At 40.6% G+C, this 23,230-nt stretch overlaps 1 protein-coding gene across 1 annotated transcript in view; it reads left to right on the plus strand.

Annotated features, from left to right (window-relative positions):
* Positions 1 to 23,230, plus strand: part of LOC126298883 (argininosuccinate synthase) — a 167,433-nt gene that overhangs the window by 92,754 nt on the left and 51,449 nt on the right. The window contains exon 5 of the mRNA XM_049990416.1: positions 7,578 to 7,723. Within this exon, the coding sequence (XP_049846373.1) occupies positions 7,578 to 7,723 (146 nt within the window). The remainder of the gene's footprint in view (positions 1 to 7,577; positions 7,724 to 23,230) is intronic.

Here is a 23,230-nt window from a genome sequence, read left to right on the forward strand (position 1 = left end):
ATTTTGTCGAATCTGACCTTTATGAAGCCGTGGCTGTGTACAAGATAAAAGCTGATTCTTGCAAAGAAAAAAACAGTAACCAGCCGCTATTAATAATGTTATGTATTTACACAAACACGGCTTCTACTGGTTTGAAATCAACAGTTTCGTCTACAGACGCCTGTTCACGTTTATATTACATTTATGGTTGTTTACGTTGGATACTCGCTGCTCTTTTCGACAAGTAATGTAAACAACAAAAAATGTAATATAACGTGAAAAGCCGTCTATAGATGAATGTATCGGTTCGAAATGGATAGTGGCGCCATTTGGTTTCAAAATGGACGGGTCTATTTGTTTAAATAAAAAGCATTATTAAAAGTGCTCGGCCGCTGTTTTCTTCTTTGCAAGAAACAACTTCCTTTTGACAACTAGAGCCAGTCAGTTTTTGGTATGGCACTTAAAACGTTGTTAATAAAGTATTTATTTTCTCATTCATTTCATTATTTTTGGCGGTGATGCGCTGAGCAACATAATTCGCTAGTATCAAGATACTTTCTCAATTTTACGGACACAAGTCAGCTACGCATAAACAGAGATACATTGCTTTTTCATTTTCCTAAGAAATGTCAGATTTGAAGAACTTAGAACGTTTTCATTTCCACTCTTCAAATGATTTTGTCGAAGTGGAAAGCGAGAGGAATGTCAAGCCAGTAACGACATTCCTTGGCGACGAAATTTGTCTTCCTGTACTAAATAACGGCTCGGTTAATGTAAAAGACAACGGAACAGCGAGGGACACACCCATTGACCTACAAGTAAGGTATGCAATGCACGTTACTTTGGAAAGAAAGCGTGTAAATGATGTGAATCGATAAATTAGCGGTAACTGCATGATCTGTATTATACTCGATTTACCAAGGCTGCTGTATAATGGAGTCGGCGTTGTTTTTGAACAAGAAGCTTTCGATAAATGAGAGGACGGGGGGCGAGAGGGGGGGGGGGGGGATGATTCGCGGTGTTATTCACCAAAGAATCCTACACCTAGAGTTCAGTCAACGATGTTGAAATTGTGTACAATTACCGCGTCCCCTCAGAGCTGTGTGGCCAGCGAACAACTCGTGAGAGAGGTTCTGGACATCATCTCCCAAGTGCGCCCATGCCGTGGTTTGTAAGAGGACGGGGCCTAGACCTGGTGATATGGAGCGTTATTAATATTTTGGAAGACGAATGGCGACTTGTAAGCAACCATAAAAATTTATAGTTCCGACCTGTCAAAAACCTGTGTAATACTGACGTTTAAATCATTTTCTCGAAAGGAAAAACCTGACTACACAATTTTTTCCCCCTGAGAGTTATGGGGTTGCGGGCATCACCCCTTCCCTGTTTCCGGGCATGGGCACCCTTGCATCGTCGTAGTTGCGCATTCAGTTGCCGGACCTGTTAATTTGAAATATTACATACAGAATGGCACAAACCCTAGTGTTACTCGCTGACATCTGTTACAGGCCGCCCATAATCTGAACAATACTGCGATATTGTATAAATTACAGCAAATACTATTGACTGCATTTAGCATGAAAAGTGTTATTACCATCATGATTGTGGTGTCAGGATGATCGAGAATGAAAAGGAAAAGATGAGTAGAGTCCCCTCCCCTCCTCCCTCCCCCCTCCCCCCTCCGTTCCTTCTGAAGTGATGTCGCTGGAGTCTCTTTCTGCTGTTGAACTGCAAATTTCTCACCAACAGTGATTACATACAGGGTGTTCGGAAATTTCCGTTACGGACTTCAAGGACTTGTAAAGGAAGTGATTAGATAATATTCCGAATGTTTTGAACTGGAGCCCATGTCCGGAAACGTACCGTTACCGTGCTACAACCATTTGAAAATACGTTGGTTACGCGAGTACAAGTAGCTGGTCAGGCGTGACCCAGTGAATCACTTGTTTTACAGGTCCGCTCATTAATTGCTGAAGAGATTGCTCGTGTACTCGTTGACAGGTTGTCTTCAACGTGATGCAGTACAGCCTCATCCAGTTCGGTTGTTGCTCACAGTGAAGGTACCCTTTCTCGAAGCAGTTTTGTAATTGTGCCGAAAAGGGTATGCGATGGAATCGGACGTTGTCAAGAACGGTCTTCATACAGGCGACGAGCAGCTCTTTCATTACCATGAGCTTCGGCATTCAGAAGGATCATGTCGGCGTATTCTGCAAACGTGTACTCAACCAAGATACTCTGACACTCAGCTCGAACCAGATCAGAGAGATAGAATAGACGTCAAAAGCCTTCAGCCGATCTGATGTAAGCGGTTTTCCCCCAACCCCCAACCCCCCACCCCTCCCACCACCATGACTAGCCTGTTGCATTGCGTGTGTGTGTGTATTGAACTGGGGACCTAGAAACGACGAAGAGGCTTCGTCCCCGCCATAGCCCTCAGTGGTTCACAGCCCCGCAACAGACTACAGCAGTCCACTCACCCCACCGCCGCCTCACACCGAACCTAGGGTTATTATGCGGTTCGGCCCACAGTGGATCCCGCCTCCGGGAACATTGCACACCATACGAGTGTAACCCCAATTTTTGCGTGGTAGAGTAATTATGGTGTGCGCGTACGTGGAAACAGTGTTTGCGCAGCAATCGCCGATATAATGTAACTGAGGCGGAATAAGCGGAACCAGCCCACATTCGTCGAGGCAGATGGAAAACCGCCTAAAAGTCATCCACAGGCTGGCAGGCATACCAGACCTCAACACTAATCCGCCAAGTGGACCTGTGCCAGGGACCGACACGAATTCATGCTCGGAAAGCAGCGCGTTAGACCGCGCGGTTAGCCGAGCGGGCTAGCCTGTTGCATACTTACACTCCTGGAAATGGAAAAAGAACACATTGACACCGGTGTGTCAGACCCACCATACTTGCTCCGGACACTGCGAGAGGGCTGTACAAGCAATGATCACACGCACGGCACAGCGGACACACCAGGAACCACGGTGTTGGCCGTCGAATGGCGCTAGCTGCGCAGCATTTGTGCACCGCCGCCGTCAGTGTCAGCCAGTTTGCCGTGGCATAAGGAGCTCCTTCGCAGTCTTTAACACTGGTAGCATGCCGCAACAGCGTGGACGTGAACCGTATGTGCAGTTGACGCACTTTGAGCGAGGGCGTATAGTGGGCATGCGGGAGGCCAGGTGGACGTACCGCCGAATTGCTCAACACGTGGGGCGTGAGGTCTCCACAGTACATCGATGTTGTCGCCAGTGGTCGGCGGAAGGTGCACGTGCCCGTCGACCTGGGACCGGACCGCAGCGACGCATGGATGCACGCCAAGACCGTAGGATCCTACGCAGTGCCGTAGGGGACCGCACCGCCACTTCCCAGCAAATTAGGGACACCGTTGCTCCTGGGGTATCGGCGAGGACCATTCGCAACCGTCTCCATGAAGCTGGGCTACGGTCCCGCACACCGTTAGGCCGTCTTCCACTCACGCCCCAACATCGTGCAGCCCGCCTCCAGTGGGGTCGCGACAGGCGTGAATGGAGGGACGAATGGAGACGTGTCGTCTTGAGCGATGAGAGTCGCTTCTGCCTTGGTGCCAATGATGGTCGTATGCGTGTTTGGCGCCATGCAGGTGAGCGCCACAATCAGGACTGCATACGACCGAGGCACACAGGGCCAACACCCGGCATCATGGTGTGGGGAGCGATCTCCTACACTGGCCGTACACCTCTGGTGATCGTCGAGGGGACACTGAATAGTGCACGGTACATCCAAACCGTCATCGAACCCATCGTTCTACCATTCCTAGACCGGCAAGGGAACTTGCTGTTCCAACAGGACAATGCACGTCCGCATGTATCCCGTGCCACCCAACGTGCTCTAGAAGGTGTAAGTCAACTACCCTGGCCAGCAAGATCTCCGGATCTGTCCCCCATTGAACATGTTTGGGACTGGATGAAGCGTCGTCTCACGCGGTCTGCACGTCCAGCACGAACGCTGGTCCAACTGAGGCGCCAGGTGGAAATGGCATGGCAAGCCGTTCCACAGGACTACATCCAGCATCTCTACGATCGTCTCCATGGGAGAATAACAGCCTGCATTGCTGCGAAAGGTGGATATACACTGTACTAGTGCCGACATTGTGCATGCTCTGTTGCCTGTGTCTATGTGCCTGTGGTTCTGTCAGTGTGCTCATGTGATGTATCTGACCCCAGGAATGTGTCAATAAAGTTTCCCCTTCCTGGGACAATGAATTCACGGTGTTCTTATTTCAATTTCCAGGAGTGTATATAGCAAACGGCTATAACACGGAGACGGTACGTTTCAGGGCAAGAATCCCTGTTCAAAATATTATGTACTTACTCTCCTCTACAAGTCGTAAATGTTTATATCGGATATTACCGAACTCTCTGTGTAGATGAATTACCATAATTATAAACATCTTGCAGAAGTGAGGAAAGCAACTACGACGCCACTTATCAGTAACGTCAGATACTACTATCATGCTCCATACAATCTCAAATAATGTAGATGGAGTTTCAGGAGAAGTCTAAAGCTTTTGGATGACTCTTATTCTTATGTATACCGTATAGACAGCGTACAAACTCGCAGTAGGTCTCAATGTGTTGTAGGGGCCCTGCCATTTCTGTGTTTTTTTTGTTACGTTCAGTACGACCGATGAATGACAGCCATGTATTCTGGAATTTCCAAAAGAGTTTTTTTTATGTGCAATGATAGGCTCTCAGACAATTAAATATTCTGATGCGGTACCCGGGACAAAACATATCGCGAGTTACAGAGCAGTTTAAAAGAAACCATCTAACATCGAAATCCGACAGTTAATTCTTTCATCGCGACAGTGTTCAAGCACATGTACCAAAAGCTTCTATTGACTACTCATAGCTAACTGTAGTGGGCTCCGAAATTACTGACCATCCTCCTTATGTCCGTCATCTTACTTCATAAGAAAGCTGTAGTTCCTTACATAAAATATAAGCTGAAAGGCTTTCAACAGCTGATGAATTCTTATATGCAGCGGATGATGGAAATAGACGGTTAGAAGGCACATAGACTGAAATTTTTAGAAGGGTAAGGCACATTATCGAATGTAGTGAAAATGGTATTGTATAGAAAGAACCTTGATTTTGTTTCTGACTCTACTGTGTTAACTAAGAAATAACTGTGTAGTGTACTGCTCAGACTCGTTCGCTGAAGTCTGAGCTGCGTTTTGGTGTATGCTTGTTTCGGCGCAGTTCTCCGTATGGGATTGTAACTTCTCCTCTGGTGTTAATAATCATAAGGTGTATTTATCAACATGTTAAAGGATTTTTCATAAGGGTTCGTACTATTAAAACGAGACTGACCTATGAAATGAACTTTATAATTTGGCACGCCTTCTCTCGAACATCGACCACGAGGATAATGACGACATACGCTTTCCATTCTAAACACTTCGACAAGCAGCGGCCGGCCGGAGTGGCCGAGCGGTTCTAGGCGCTACAGTCTGGAGCCGAGCGACCGCTACGACCGCAGGCTCGAATCCTGCCTCGGGCATGGATGTGTGTCATGTCCTTAGGTTAGTTAGTTATAATTAATTCTAAGTTCTATGCGACTGATGACCTCAGAAGTTAAGTCGCATAGTGTTCACAGCCATTTGAACCATTTTTATTTTTTTTTGACAAGCAGCGCTGCTAGTAAATCTTATACGTAAAAAAGACTTACATTCACGAAGAAATGCAAGTACACTACGTGAAATGAGTCTGTAACATTTTTGGTAATTTTTCATTTTGAAACTGATCGAATTGCTCATTAATAAGTCTCTGTAAAAGGTTTGGAGTGGCCTAGAGTGAGTTAAACTTCGATAAAGTCAGTAGAGGACATTGAAGTACAGATTTCATACGTGTACTTTATGTAATGTTAATGAAAACCCTGTAACAGCCCAAGTTAATCCCCATCGACACGCAAGTCGCCAAAGTGGCGTCAGTTCGAAAGACTTGCACCAGGCGAACGGTCTACCCGACGGGAGGCCCTAGCCACTCGGCATTTCCATTTCCAACAGGGTAACTGCAGTTAATAACACCATGCATTCAGTTAAATGTCCCTAATGTTGTTTAGAAAGATGCAAAATGTTTGTTTTTTTGATGACTTATACTTTAACACCTCATTTATGCATTCCTTTAAAAATGAATTTTTTAGATACAATTTTTTATGTAGAAAAGGGAAAACAAGTGTTTGTAAGGAGCAGTGAACGTAATAACGCCAACTTGAAACTCTCTCATTTATGACACCCGACGTCCCATACATTAGCAAACAATGAAAAAGGAGTACAATTGTAACCAATAGTGGAAGTTATACGTTCAACAGTTATGGAAACAATGCAAGATTTGAGCATATAACGAACTTCTAATTCAGCCACTTTAAGTTCAGCACAGCGATTTTCGAACAGTGTACACAGACATGATTTTTTTACAGATCCATTATCATATATTTCACGATACCATGTTTTATGTTGTGTGCACTGAATGCAATCCTTCTCTCCTTTTGTCGTAGAAGTAGCCGCCACAGTCACCGCTGTATAGACCCTTATTGCACGAATTGGAGGGCGCTTTGATTGAGGTTTCCTTGCCAGAATTTGCAAGACAAGATGCTGATGCTGCTAATGAATCAGTATTAAACAACTCTCTTTTGAGAACTGTTGCTTTGGATTACGGTCATGTTTCCTAGGTGGCGTCTTCCATTCATCCTTGTTCAACCAGTCTCGAAGAATTCTTCGTGGGTTGTTAAATGTGCTTGAAGCCACCGCAACAGTAATTCCAGATCTAACTGCTTGAATTGCCTTTCGTAGATCCTCGGTAGTCCACTTTATATGAAGATTTGGACACGGTTTACCGATAACATCGCCTAGGTGAGAAAAATACAGAAACAGAGTTATTAACTGCAGATGTCTTATTAATCTTTTTGCCAAATGCATTGAAAAATATTTAAATATTTTAAGATCTATTTATATGCTTCAATACACGAAAGAACTTATTTTAATCACATAGTAATCAAAACATTAAATGAGAATAACGTAAGAAATTCATACGTATCTCCTTCATCTCACGGAAAACACTTAGTGCCAATAGAAAGCAAACTTCCAGCACGCAACCTCACTCTGACAGCTGTCCGACTCTCACTGAGATTGTTGTCGTGGCAAAGACGCTACAAGCATGCAGTGGAAGTGCGCTGTTTGTTATTTGTTACTTACCGATGCTACCACCATGGGAATCTTTCCAAACTAGGTTTTAAACTACACACAGCCTTAAAACCTGCGCTGTGTTATTACCTTCAGTTACCCTATGTTCTTTAGTGCTGTACTCACGAATACCATAAACGTTTCAACTGCTGTTTTGCAGTAGGTCTCCGCTTATAAACAGCGTATTTAAATGGAGAGCGATAAAAATTCAGACAATTCTAGTAAGTAATTACAGAATACCGTCGACTTTCCTTTACTACTCTCCTTTACGTGATCGAAACGAACGACTTTTATAATGTAGAAGACGTGAATGAAATGCTTTTTTAATGTTTTTCTGCGTTACTCCGACATCAATCATTTCATTTTACAGATACTGGCTCCTTGGAGAATAAAGGAGTTTACAGACAAGTTCCAGGGAAGACAAGATTTGCTACAGTACGCTGCTGCAAATAACATTCCAGTATCAGCCACAAAGGAAGCACCGTGGAGCATGGACGCAAACCTAATGCACATCAGGTATGTTGCATATTGATTGTCCGATAAGCTTCAGAAAGCAATTATTCGCGCTATGAACACAATTAAGTTGCATAACTGACACATGCTGTTACCTCATCACATAGCGAGGGAAATTGCCTCTCAGGAGGCTAGATAATCAATTTCGTCGTATTAGACATACAATGCTTACGACATTTGATATAAGAGAGCGAAAAAATTCTACATAACTTCTTGTTATCACGAGGACAGGAACGGTAACACATGGGCGAAGTGAGCACTCTCAAGATGCGATGACAAACAACTGTTTCGCATTTGTATAAAGTTATTTTGAATACGCAGCTATATGAAACATCTTTTATTACAGTCAGCTTTGATCTCTCATGAAAACCACACATTGCATGTTGTACCACCATACAGCGAGACCTTCAGGGGTGGTGGCCTAGATTGCTGTACCCAACGGTACCTCTAATGCCCAGTAGCACGTCCTCTTGCATTATTGCATGCCTGTAGTCATCGTGACATACTATCCAGAAGTTCATCAAGGCACTGTTGGTCCAGATTGTCCCGCTCCTCAACGGCGATTCGGCGTAGATACGTCAGAGAGGTTGGTGGGTTACGTCGTCTATAAACAGCCCTTTTCAATCTATCCCAGGCATGTTTGATAGGGTTCATGTCTGGAGAACATGCTGTCCACTCTAGTCGAGCGATGTCGTTATCCTGAAGGAAGTCATTCAAATGATGTGCACGATGAGGGCGCGAATTGTCGTCCATGAAGACGAATGCCTCGCCAATATGCTGCCGATATGGTTACATTATCGGTCGGAGGATGGCATTCAGTATCGTACAGCCGTTACGGCGTCTTCCATGACCACCAGCGGCGTACGTCAGTCCCACATAATACTACCCCAAAACAGCAGGGAACCTCCACCTAAGGGGTTCAACGTGACCAGGTTGCCACCAAACACGTCTCCGGCGATTGTCTGGTTGAAGGCATATGCGACACTTATCGGTGAAGAGAACGTGATGCCAATCTTGCGCGGTCCATTCGGCATGTTATTGCACCCATCTGTACCGCGCTGCATGGTGTCGTGGGTGCAAAGATGGAGTTCGCCATGGACGTCAGGAGTAAAGTTGCGCATCATGAAGCCTGTTGCGCGCAGTTTGAGTCGTAACACGACGTCCTGTGGCTGCACGAAAAGCATTATTCAACATGGTGGCGTTTGCTGTCAGGGCTCCTCCCAGCAATAATCCGTAGGTAGCGATCATCCACTGCTGTAGTAGCCCTTGGTCGGCCTGAGCGAGGCATGCCATAGACAGTTCCTCTTTCTCCTCCATGTCCGAAAAACATCGCTTTGGTTCACTCCGAGACGCCAGAGCACTTCTCTAGTTAAGAGCCCTTCCTGTCACAAAGTAACAATGCGGACGCTATCGAACCGCGTTATTGACCGTCTAGGCACGGTTGACCTACAGACACCACGAGCCGTGTACCTCCTTTCTGGTGGCATGACTGGAACTGATCGGCTGTCAGATCCCCTCCATCTGATAGGCGCTTCTCATGCATGGTTGTTTACATCTTTGGGCGGGCTTAGTGGCATCTCTGATCAGTCAAAGCGACTGTGTCTGTGATACAATATTCACATGAAACGTCTATCTTCAGGAGTTCTGGGAACCGGGGTGATGCAAAACTGTTTTATTTGTGTACATAGATCATCTTCACGGTATTTAAAAAATATCACACATTAACTGCGTATCATGTAACTCTGACGCTCCACATACATCGTAGCTAATTTTTTCTGTGGTCCTGTGTTATAGACCCTTTACTGTCGATACTTCATGGAAATTAAGTCATAAGCATAGAACTACAGTGAATATGAACGCTGATTAATGATAAATGGTGACCGTTTATTAATAATGAAAGATGCGTTTCTCTTATGTTTGCCACCTGCTGTGTCCCTGTATAGCATAGAATGTACCAGAGGTTGATGCAATTGCGGGCTCCATAGTAAGTGAACAGTACTGCCCAACGCCACTATGGAGCAGACCATGCAGTTTAGCACAGACCATGGACGGACGTTTGGACCGAAGGAAGATTGAAATGCAGCATTTCGTATATATCAAAGTCAATAAAGATAACAGCTCAGATGGACAAGGATGGTGTATGGAATCGGCCACGACCTTATTCAACAAACCCTCTCACCATTTCTACCAAACTTCGTTTTCGACATCATTTAGTAAGCTGTATGTGACAATTCCGGAGTTACTGTCTTCCAAAACACTTATTTCAGTACTATATTAGTCCACTGTATCTTGTTAACTTTATGCAGTTCTTTCCCTATGTAATCATACTTACAACAAAATAAAATTTCCAGTACGAATGTAAGTCATAACACTTCGTAGACTGCTTTGATCACAGAGAGAGCTGATCAAAACTCAGTCACAGAAACACCGTGTTCTAAAAAATATAGCATCTATGAATGTAGAAAATAAATGTTCTTGGCCGAAGGATTAATTTTTTTGTAGGTCTTGCTTATATTTTCTTATAGTCATAAACCTTTAAGCACAGTTTTTCAGTAAAATGCTTCTGGGTGTTTGAGTGCGTCATTTGTGATTAAACTACCGGCGTTTTGACTACTAGTACAGGTAGTCTTCATGAGGGTGAGTGATGAGAACTGCCTGCAATAGTAAACGAAACGTTGCTAGGTTTATCACATATGGCGCGATCACACCAAAAATAATGTTATTGAAACAGACTACAGTCGTGAAAGTCTACAGTGTTATATTGAGGTAAACTTCAGTATTAGATAAAAACAACAAACAAAGTAAGATTATTTGTTTCTTTAGCACATAAGCTAAGAACTTTACAAGAAGATTCTACATTGCATTGTAATCATTTTACATTTTTATGAATTTTCGTACTTCTTAGTTCCAGAAAGCTTATGAATATTATGTGACTCATAACAGTTCCTGAACTTAAAATACTAGCATTACGGGAGTGTTTGTTTGTATTAAATTTCCTCTATTTATGTCGTCAGTATATTTTTTATTATTTTATGTTTCCATTCGACTTTAATTGTCTATAAAGTATTTAACATCCTGAAGATTTGCAATTCAGCTTCTTTTTCTTTATTTATTTGCTTCTTTACAATCGTTAGCAGTACTTTTTTCTACACTGACGAATTTGTATTGATTATTTTAATCTTCTTTCTTACACTGAAGAGTACATCAACAGAGGCTTAACTCATTCATTTATTCTTGAAGAGGACTCTAAAAGAATTTCACTTTTCTCTTGAGTTTATTTTTCTTTATTTCTGGAAATCGTTTTACACATTTCATGTGTCCTGTTCTACTTAATTGTAATGTTTGATTGTACATTACACAGTATTTCATATGAAAGGACGTTGTTGTCCTTAAATCCTACAACACTCATAAGCTGGGTATTGTATCACATGATTTCCTTCTTTGTAAAGAAAAATTGTAGGAATTGGTATTGAAATTCTGTTATGTGCAGTACACTACTCATTTACGTTTCTTTCACAATTACGTCTTTATGTGAACTATTTTTAGACACTGTAATCCGCTGCAAATTTCATCACACAAGTAAGTAATAATCTGAAAACTCTTTGAATGAAGCACATAACGTGCTAAATCAACTGTGAATAAACGATAAATATTGTCTTGCACGAGTGGAGTTTCGATAACAATTAGTTCAATATAACATGAGTAGTAGGTGGGTCACTTCGGAACAACCCCCTCGTCTAGGGTTAAATTTAACCATAATTTTATTTGTCTGTTATGGTTCGATGAAACCATACAAATAATTTCAATTATCCACTGGATATGGTTCTTGTCAACCATAAACTCTTTTTATTTTTAACGGTTAAAAACCAACCACCCTAGATCACTTGGGAACACCCCCCTCGTCTAGGCTTAAATTTTAACCATAACTTTATTTATCTTTTAAGGTCCCTTTGAACCTTAAAAAATCATTTCACTTATAACTTGGATATGGTTGTTGTCTTCCTTAAACTCATTTTATTTTTAATGGTTAAAAACCAACCACACACTCTCCAATCAGGTTTCGGAAAGTAACTCTTGTTTAAGGTTAAAATCAAACCATATTGAACGGGCCCCCTCGAGGGGGCCCGTTCCAATGTTGTGGTTGTGTTATGGTTCATTTGACTCGAACACGACACATCACCAGTACCATGTTTAGGTTCAAGTGAACCACAATTATCAGGCGTGGACACCGTTTTCAAGCCTAACGCGAACCATAGTTGCTGGAACCAGTCGCTGTTAAGGTCGTTTTTAAGATCGTCAAATTCGTTATGGTTATTAATGAAGCTAAACATGTCTTCGGGTCCTGACTTACGGAACCGATCTGTTTGATCAGCCTGATCACGACCACCATAACCCATCCATGTTAACAATGATGTGTTTAAAATAATTATGTTAGGGTGTCCCCTGCTATAGCAGGTGAACCATAACACGACACATCACCAGTACTACGTTTAGGTTCAAGTGAACCACAATTATCAGGCGTGGACACCGTTTTCAAGGCTAACGCGAACCATAGTTGTTGAAACCAATCACTGTTAAGGCCGTTCTTAAGATTGTTAAATTTATTATGGTTGTTTATGAAGCTAAACATGTCTTCGGGTCCTGAACCATACATTAAGCTATATAGGTGCTTCAAAACCGTAAGCTTAACGTTATGGTTTGGTCTCCTGTTAAGTAGAGCCATAACACCATCCTTGTTAATGTAGATAGCCTTCCCCGTAATGGTTAACTACTTTTGGCAGATTGTGGTTAACGGTCAACCTAGTCATTTGACTAGGTTGACTTTGGAATGGTTTGGTTATGAAGGGTCTGACAGAAGCATGAAACAAAAGTTTGTAGATATGCTTAAACGCAACAACATACCATATCAAGAGCTTAAACACAACGATGAAGATGTTAAGCTTTACCCAACCATAGAAGAGGGAATCAAGATCTGAGCTTAAAGGTACTCTAAAGCAACGATTTTTGCATTGAAAATTTTAATGGTTTAAAAACCATTAAAATTAAAACTTCTCCATCAAAAGTTTTCAGTAATTAGTCCATGCTTAAGATCATAAGCCAAGTTTCTTTTACCATACATAATTATGTATGCTAAAGTGTTGTCAGGAATTGGCGAATTGAAAGTCGCTGATAATTTCATTGCTGTTTTTTGTGCAGTGACAACATTCTTACGCCTGCTCATATTTATTACATAAACAGGGTACGAATTAATGAAATTGTATGCACTAATTTTATGGTCATCTTTCAATTCAGTTATTCTCTTAAAGTCTGCAAATGCATTGTATGCCTTCAAACAAGTGTCTGGAGGATCTATGTTCCACAGTTCTTCAGGAAATATCTCATTTCTGCCATTCTTGAGATAAATGTTTTGGAGATGCACGTGATCATACACTGATGAGTCTGCATCTTGGTTTCCTTTCCTGTTGGTCTGAAACACCACAAATACAAAATAAGGCATGTCAAACTCCATAGAACTGTAGTAATTCGTTATGTCTAGCTCAAAGTTTCTCTTACCACTAATTCCTGCTATTTCCTGCGTCTGAAGATCAAAAAATGAAATCGGGATCTTAGGATCCTTTAGCATCTTTTCTCTTAGCTCTAATTCATAGTTAGGCTCATACTTAACAATGGGTACTCTAATCTCCATATTTGTAATGGTAACTTTACCCAACTCAGGTCGAGAGCCTTCAATATCAGCACCACTATTATTTTTTGAAAACCATCTAAACAAGGCATCGCCAGCATTTGCGCTTCCCACAAATGTTACTGTTAAGCCACCTTCCCACATGATTTCTTTGTAATCCTTAAAAAATCCACCCAACATTTTTAACGGATACAACACCTCGTTTTCCCTTCTTCGTAACTTACCATTGTTAAAGAAATTACCCTCTAATCTAATGTCATCGTCGAGAGAAGAGGTAAGGTGGTATAAAACCGTTGAAGAAATGCTCGGATGCTCTAACCTGTAGATTATGTGACCTCTTTTCTTAACAATTACTGCACTCCATAACTGTGCCGGAAAGTTGGCTACTAGTTTAACATTCGATTTGCCTTCGTAAGAAGTATAGTCTGAGCCATTTGCATGAGTAACGTTATATGTCATATACAAGTATGCGCTGTTGTCAAACCAACCATCACCAACTTTGATGTCTATTTCCACATCTTTGTTCGGTAGGTTCAAATTATTTCTAGTCTTCTCATTTACTGGGAAAGACTGCCACTGATAGCTTTCTAATTCATTTTATTTACTGCAATATTTTAATTTTAAAGCGTTTCTAAAAGAACAGTCACTGTAGCTCCACCAAAATCTATAACACAGTCGTTCTCGTCCGTTACACTTACTTCCAAATTTTGAACTTTATCGTGTACAGGCAAAAATAATGGATAACTCGGTTCGTGTATTATAGGACTACCAAACTGTAAGTGACCACACCCCTCCAATTTGGGTTTAAAAGAAGTAATAATGTTTGTTTCTCGATGAAAGTGTTCAGAATCCTTTACAAACATACCATCATCTAAGTTAAAATGCACTTTATTTTTTTCCAAAGGGATTATTTTTGGTAGGTCATTTGCAACTACATTTTTCGCAGGGTCAAGAATTACATCTCTAAAACCTAGCACCCTCCCAATACTACTTTCCTTGTTAAAATACAGCTTAAAGTCTAAGCTTTCTATCTCAACTCTGTTTAGGATTTCGTTAGCCTTAATCTTTATATTGCTAGCATTGAAAGGTTCCTGGCTCTGAATACACCTCTCTAAACTCTCTAGACTGTACTGTCCTGGAGGAATATTTAAAGTGTGAACCACACCATCTTTCTCATAGTGTAATCTGTTATTATCCTTTGTGACATTTGGAGTTAAGAATGTTGAATCTTATTGGTACATTTAGCCTCTTTTTTAAGTTTGAGGATGTACCACTGATTTCAAAAATTCTATTCATTTATTATCTATTAAAGATATTAATAATAAGTAATAAATAAAGAAGTAAAATGCCTAAAGATACAACTGATTGGGATCCAAAAATCAGAATACGAGAAAAACGAACTGCGAATAGACACGGAAAGTTATTACCTAGTTCAATTCGTTGCGCTATCGTGGGGCCTAGTGGCTGTGGTAAAACAACATTAATGGTTGATAACTATCTGTTGTGCCCAGGCTGGCTTAACTGGAACAATATTAAGCACTTGTACATCTACTCGAAAAGCTTAGAACAGTTTAAGTACAAACATCTTATGGGAAAATGCGAAAGAATTGAAAAGGAACACAACGAGAAGGTAGCAACCTTTGTTAGTAACTGTGATGACGTTATACCATTAGATGAGTGTGAAGACCGCTCTGTTGTGGTGTTTGACGACTTTATACCAGAAAATCAAGATATTGGAAGAGAATACTTTACCAGAGGAAGACATAAGAATATTGACTGTTTCTCCTTAGCTCAAACGTATTCTAAAATACCTAAGCAGCTCGTGAGAGACAACCTTAACTTTTTGAACATATTTAGACAAGACGACATTAATTTGAGCACATCTACGACGAGTTTGTAGGTGGAGACTTTAAATGGAATGACTTTAAAGAGCTTTGCAGTAAGGTGTGGAACGAGAACTTTGGATTCATAACTGTGTACATGACTCGAAAGCTGTATGACGGTAGGTACCGTAATAAAATTAAAACTTTTATCAGATTTTAATGGTTTTTTAACCATTAAAATACCACATTTTTTCTGTTTACCCAACTATTGTGTGAGCTATCAAAACCTAGCCACTTAACAAATACTTTGTCACCCTTTTTTCTTAAACCTTTTTCTACAAGATACACATCTGGATACTTTGTCTTTTGTAAGTCCTGTTCGTAGAAGCTTCCTTTGATTTCTTCTTCACTCGTGTCTTTCAACTTGTATGTAGGCGGATTTGTATTACTGATCTGACTCACTTCAAATATTTCTGTCGACCAATTAGCAGTATAACCTTTTTCGAACAAACCTTTCAATTTACTGATCCTAACTTTGTCACCTATCTTCAACTTGGGCGGATCTGCTTTGAGTTGCATCGTAGGTACCACCTTTTTTGCATTCTTTTCGTTTACGTCTACTGGTTTCATCCCTATTGTTGTGTGTTTCCTGTTGTTGTAATCATAAACCAGTTTTGGAAGTAGCTCAACCCATTTTTGATTGCCCTGGAGTGCAAATTGTTTCCACATTCTTTCTTTTAACGTCCTGTTAAACCTTTCAACTACTGAAGCCTTAACTTCTGTAAACGTAGAATAATGATTTACACCTTCAAGCTTCATCAGCTCCTTGAAGTGTTTGTTGTAGAATTCTTTGCCATTATCTATTTGTAAGTGTTTCGGCGTCCTTTCTTGTAGTATACATTTAAAAGCGCTGGTAATACTTTCACCTATTTATCTTTAACAGGAGTAGCCCAAGTATACTTTGAAAAGACGTCTATTATAGTCAGTAAATACTTCATACCCTTGTTGAATTTAGATATACCTTTAAGGTGACCAGAATCCATCTCAACCAAGTCAGCTTGCCACAAATCATCTATACCGTAGGATGTAACAGGTTTTCTTGGAAAATTCTTTCTCAGTGGCTTGTGAAGCTCATGTATAATTTCTTCACGAATAATTTTACTTGTCGGAGACATTACTTTATTTTTATAAACTTACTTTTCTTGGTATTACACACCCCACAATAGCCCTCAATCCTATGACGACCGTTTTTCGTCACAACTCTCTTGGGATGAAGTGTAGTACTAACTTTTTTGCAGCTTAGACACCAAATGTGTTTGTCATCCATCATTTATTTGTTCGGAAATTAAAAAATCAAGATTCTAAGCCCTCATCGATAGCGTCAGTAATTGATGCAAGTTCACCAAATAGTAAGAGTTTTACGTCCACAGGGACTGTCTTCGCCGACTCTTTTAGTCTTACGGTTAAGAAATTTCCTTTATGAATTAATATTGGGTTATGCTTATTCTCAATTACGTGTACTTTGTCATACATACTTACTGCAACATCAAAATCATTAAATGTTAAATCTTTGTTTATATCTTTTCCAATGACAATAACTTTTTTCAGTACAAAATCATACTCGAAGGTGTACATTTGTTGTTCTAATCCAGTCATAAAAGTGAATTGAACTGCTTGTTTATCACATATTTTGTTCAGGCCTTGTTCAGTTTTGTTAATGTATTGGGATAAATCACCTTTTGTATAATAATCTGAAAAAACTTTTTCTAGGTCCTTTTTACTGTAATAATAGTCGAGGTTGGTTTTACTTACATAATTATTAAGGGTTGTTAGTATAGTTGTGTATTTGGCATTAGCAACATCATTAACAGCATCGAGCTGGCTTTTAGTGACTGCGTCATATCCACCTATGGCATCTGCTACGTTTACAATGCGCCTTCCTTTCAATGATACCCAGTTCTTTGAAAATGAGAAATACTTCTTAATATTAAGTTTACTGATACTAGATTTTAGTCCGTTTATAACTTCTCTGACATCGTCTAGTTGTTCAATACCCTTCTTTACCTTATTTCCAAAAATATCCACTTATTGTATCAAGAATTTTATTAAAATTCCATCCATCTGTAAATAGCTTCAAGACCATCACACATAAGTGGCCACATATAAACTGATCGAAATTTTGAATTCTTTCTGCTTTGTAAAACAAATTATCTGACCCCAAGTAGTGTACTAAGCTAAGTGGAATACTACCACCAAACGAATCAAAAACGAATTTTTCATCACCCTTCTTGAAGTAGCATATCCAGTGAGTACCTACGTGATCAGATGTATCCAAGTTAACTACCACTGATTCAACTTCTTTAGGTTCTGGTGGCAGATCGTCTGCCATGAATACACCTCTAAAGGTCTTGATTTTTAAAAAAATTGCTAACCTCTCTATATCATAGTTGCTCAACGGGTGATCATATTTTTGCACAACTTTTTCGACTTTTTTTAAAGATACCATATCCCGCTTTCTTTTCCATTTCAAGATTATACCTCTTTTGCTCCGCTAACTCTGCGTCTTCCTTTTGCTTCTTGTGCACAGCACTTGTTATTGCCGCAGCACCACCAGCTAAGGACCCGATTGCTCCCAACGCTGCAAGTATCAGTGGTAGAAATCCACCTTCGTGCTTATTCAATCCAGAACCTGCTTTCAATCTCTTAGAGTTTAGGTACTCGAGTATCTTCTTCACAACAGGTATAGAAAATGTTATTAGTAAGCTACCACCTTTTTTAAGTTTATTAGCTTTCTGTTTCATTTGAGTCTCTGTAAGATAAGCATCTAGAAAGCCATGATTTTTCAGGTCGTCATTGTACAGTTTTATTTTAATAGATATCGCTCTCGGATTCCCACTGGAGGGAATGTTGTAGTCAATACTAAATCCTTTCATTTATTATCTCAAATAAATTAAATATTTTAGTGCAACGCTCATATTAAATTTTAATGGGTTGTGATCCGTTAAAATTACACTTCTTCATTCACATTTCACAGTGCCCATCCATTATCATCTAACCCTAGCCCTAGCTTCCTTTTCCCAAACATTATTCCAGCTACAGCTGTTGAAGCTAATCTTTCTCCTAGTGAAGCATCTTTGCTAAACATCCTTTCCTTTGCAGCTTTCTGCAGTTCTTTATCAGCTTGATGTCTTTGTTCCAAATCTTTATGATCCCTGTATGCGATATCATGTCTTTTGCAAGCTTCATCTAGAGAATTTATTCCAGCATCTCCTCTTTCTAATCGTTCTTCTAGTTTGGCACCAGGGCCGCAGTAATTGTATCCAGGTAAATGCATTTCAACAGGAAGATTATTAATTAACGTGTTCACTAAGCCCTTTCCATAACTTTCTGCCTTCCAGAATGTATGAGGGAGATTGTTTAGAAATCTAATTAGGTAAGGTATCCGCTTTGGATTATTTATTATGAAGTCATTAAATTTACTCGTAAGCATTTTGGTTATTCCGACCTTCACATTGTGGCAGTTATTGTTTCCTGCATTCTCTTCACCGTGGATCACCATTAGCCTATCAATTAAGTCTCGGACGTCATTCAACCAGACGTACTCCACCGGTTTGTCTGTATACCTCTTTACAAAACCCATACCACCATATGAGTTTGGCGTGTTGCCACGTTCTTTCTTGAGTGACTGCCATATTGGTTTAATTATGTTGTTGTACTTTTCGCTACTACTTGACTTGGGTTTGTTTGCATTTGGATCATTGTTCTGATATATCGCATTGGTAACCTTCAGCATAGTTGTATAGGTATCAAGGTCGTCAGATGTGTACTCTTCAGGTGATACGGTTTTCTGAGTCAGGAGCTTCATAAACCCATTGGTGGCTTTAAAGGAGTTACCCTTCACCATAATATTATCGTTGTTGAATGTTACTTCGGAGTCACCCATGTAATGCCTCCCATTGTCAAAACGGAGACCAAAAATTGTGTCATTCAGAGCGCCTAAGTATTTTGAAACTTTTGGGCCCAGGTAAGTTGTTGAGTAGTCTGAAACAGCCTTCATCTTCTGCCGTTCCTCGTCTTCAGTTTGTTCCAATATAGGCTCCAACCTCTTACATGTCTTTGGTGTGATGGGGTCATCAACAAATAAGCTTCTCTCAAACGATGTCACCTCAGGAGTAGTGGTATAGGAAACATATCGTCATAGTTTCCATCGTAAGGTAGTAGCTGCTTTTCAATCTCACGATTTTTTTCTATAGCGTCAATCACGTCTTTCCCTATCGCATCTAATTTGTCAATTACTGGTTGGTCCTCCTTTTTGTATTTTTCGTATTCGGTTATAGGCTTAATTTTCCACTCTTTAAATTGGTCTTTGATTTGTTCGAATTTCTTTCTGTTCTTTTTTGCTTGCTTAACAAGCTTTCATCATATTTTGCAAACATTTATTTAAGGAGAAAATATAAAATTATTCGTTGGACGTTGGGACGTTGACGTTGACGTTGGTACGTTGACGTCGACGTTGACGTTGGTACGTTGACGTTGACGTTGGTACGTTTGTAAGTTGACGTTGGTACGTTGGTACGTTGGACGTTGGGACGTTGGATGTTGGGACGTTGGATGTTGGGACGTTGACGTTGGTACGTTGACGTTGGTACGTTGACGTTGGTACGTTGACGTTGGTACGTTGACGTTTTACGATGTAGATAGTTAGTATAGATTTTAATCTCTTTAAAGAGATTAAAAACCATTAAAATCAATTAAAAGAACTCAATATCGTGTACCTTCTTGTCGTTGTTTGTTTCTTTGACACCATTGTATAACATCTTTAATCCAACCAAAGTATTGCAATCACCCCAGCTTAATAATTTGCTGAACCTATCAGGCAATATAACCTTCTCTTCATTGTCGAGTTCTACAAAAATCTTTTGTCCATATTTTGTACTTATATTCTCAGCATTTGTAATGTCATAATATCGTCCCTTTTCTAACTCGTTCAGCTTCGTAAACGTTTTGTTGGCGCTGTTAAGTTTCAATAGCAGTTGATTTCGTTCCATTTTATTATATGAAAAAACGTCACAGTATCTTTTAAGCTCTTCACTAGTGCCGTAAATGAAGATGACTTCTTGGGGCAGTTTATGCCAAATAACGAAAGATCGAATTTACCTGCTCTTATTAGTACGTTTGAGAATTCATTGTATTCATAAAATATGCCGTCCTTGAAGAAGTACAGCAAACCATTTGTGTATCTGAAAACAGAATCAAAGGCTGAAGGCACCCCTGGGAAGCTTTTACTGATAACACCATAAGCCTTTGCTTTAAAGCTACATTCATCTATTTCAGCAAAATATATATGGTCATAAAAAATGAAGGTTCTGCCACAGTAAGTGTTGACAACTCCGTGTACAAAAGAAAAAGCACCCTGGGCATGTGACCAGGGTGGTTCTGCAATGGTTTGGCTATGAAGGGGAATACTTCAGCCAACGGCAACTTTTTATTAGGATGCTTAAGCGTGGCAAATTTAAATTAAATAAAGGGTGAGGAGTAGATTCTTCCGTATTTTCATTGACGCTGGTTCGAGCAGCCGTGTCCCGCCTCGCCTCTTGCGATAGCTTCATTGCCAAGGCCTCTGCGGTAGCGATAGCGGGCTGGGAGGCCAGCGGTGAAGGTCGGTCCGCCGATGTCACGAGTGCCTGCATTAGTCACAACAGAGCTGCTCTAACGTAATATTTTAACTTAAATGTATATTATTCACTTAAACGTAAATGTTCCGCTAATAAATTGTTGTTTTTGGGTGTTGTTGTGTATGTTACACTACGTAATGTAAGTAAAAATATACGGTAAGTCGAATGAAGCGTAATGCTGAGAGAGAGAGAGAGAGAGAGAGAGAGAGAGAGAGAGATTAATACTTACTCGAATGCATTTGCTTCGCCAGCGCGGTAGCTCAGCGCGTTCGGTCAGGAAGACTGGCCACCTTTCTGAAGAAAAAACTGAGTAAAGTTTTCATCGTGGAATTTTGAGTGACGTCATGAGACGTCCGCACAGAACCGCTCTCCCTCATACGTCAGACATGGGACGAGACGCGGAAATAGAGGAGAAAAACCCTGCGGGGCAGAAGAAGAACGATAAGAACAGTTTAAGGAGAAGTCCCCGCAGGGTTCCTCGGCGCCGAGGTTTTGCCATTTTTTAATGAATTTTTTTTTTATTAACCAGCGGTTCTTCCTTTTGAGGTGTTAGGGTACAGAGACCACCAAAAGGCTATTGCAACACATGTTAAGTCAAAGTATAAGCAAGACCTTAAGGCTTTAACAGAGGTCCCTCATGAAACGGGGGGGGGGGCTTGCAGCCAAGAACATTTTTAAGGTTGGAGGGGTCAAGTCTGAGAGCCGCTTCAGCCAATACAATGGTAATAGGGCTGCTGCAGACGAGTGGTTCTAGCATGTTTAAGCTCTTTATATGGTATCTTGCCACGCTTAAGCATATCCATAAACTTACGCTTTTGAGTTCTATCATCTCCTTCATAACCAAACCATTTAATGATCGGCGTACCCACATGGGTACGCCGACCATTAACCACAATCTGCCAAAAGTAATTAACCATAAGGTGTCTGACTGTAGCAGGTAGATACTAAGAAGTTTTTTTCACTTAAAGAAATAAATCAGTCAATAAATAACCATGAGTAATTACCTAATACCTCCTTGTAGCATGACGGCCTTAATGAAAGGCTGTGACAGATCAGCAGAACTTCCTTTTGATATAAATAAGGTACCTGAAAACGTAAGAGATATCGTTTTTAATTATCTAATCAGGCTTCACTACTTACAACTGACTATTATGGAGCACGTAGAAGACGAGAGAGAACTCGCTGAAATAGGTGAAGATATGTCACAACTAGAAAAACAATTTGAAAAGTTGATGGTTGAAATAATACCACAATGTGGTTCCCCATCACCACATCGTAGGTCACCTTCACCAAGACCAAGACCACCTTCACCAAGACCACCTTCACCACAACGTATGGTGTACACAGAAGCTAACCTTGTCGTACGAAAAAAGATTGAACTAATGGATATAGCAAAGGCTATGGGTCTCAACCCAAAGCAAGCCATGACAAAAGCCATATTGGTTAATTTAATTTTAGGTCGTACACAGTTTAAAGTCCAGCCTAGGTCTACGAAACCTTAAAAACTATTTGTAGCAGGTAGTAAGAAGCAGTCTCTATTGGTATGTTTTGTAATGCTTTGTTTGGAACCATTATTTTGATGTTGAGACCAGGGTGGTGCAATAGAGTTCAACACAACAACAGGTGATCTGGCCGACTCCGCTTGAACCACATTTTGGAACGGAAAAATGAGGCAAAGGGGTACCCCACGGTCAAACGGTCCGTTCTGCAACTTTGAAGTTAATGGTTCAATGGCAAGTAATGGTTGGAAAACACTGTGCCCACGTGGGCACGGTGGTTCTGCAATGGTTGTATATGAATATCAGAAACTTCAAAAAGGCTGTAATGGGCCTAAACACCAAGACGGCAGATACCAAACGGGACTATTATGTTAGCCTTGAAGAGTTCATTTTCAGTTATGGTACGTATACCCATAACTTTTTAAACCAAAGGTCACAAGCCCTAACCGAACTTAATCAACTTGAACTGACTTATGCAATGGACCAACTAACCATAAAGGATAAACACACCAAGCTGAACAGGATAGGCTAAAAGAGGAGCTTGCCAAAACCAAGCAACAAGCTTTAGAGGAAGCTAAACAAAAGGAGCGTCTAGAACGTCGTGTTAGGTTGATTGGTAAGCTTACGGATTCAACCACACCACGAACAAAGGATCAATTCATCTACATAGTGAACAAACGATCGTATCTGTCCGAGAACAAGTATAAGGTTGGTGGTAGCCTTAACTACAAGACCCTAAAGTCAAGGATGAACGAGACCCCAAATACTTTTTTTCACTTAAAGAGATGATTGTACCCATAAAAGTAAGCATAACATTAGTAAGATGAAAG

This window comes from Schistocerca gregaria, chromosome X (genome assembly GCF_023897955.1).
Source record: "Schistocerca gregaria isolate iqSchGreg1 chromosome X, iqSchGreg1.2, whole genome shotgun sequence".
In the NCBI taxonomy this organism is placed as follows: domain Eukaryota; kingdom Metazoa; phylum Arthropoda; class Insecta; order Orthoptera; family Acrididae; genus Schistocerca; species Schistocerca gregaria.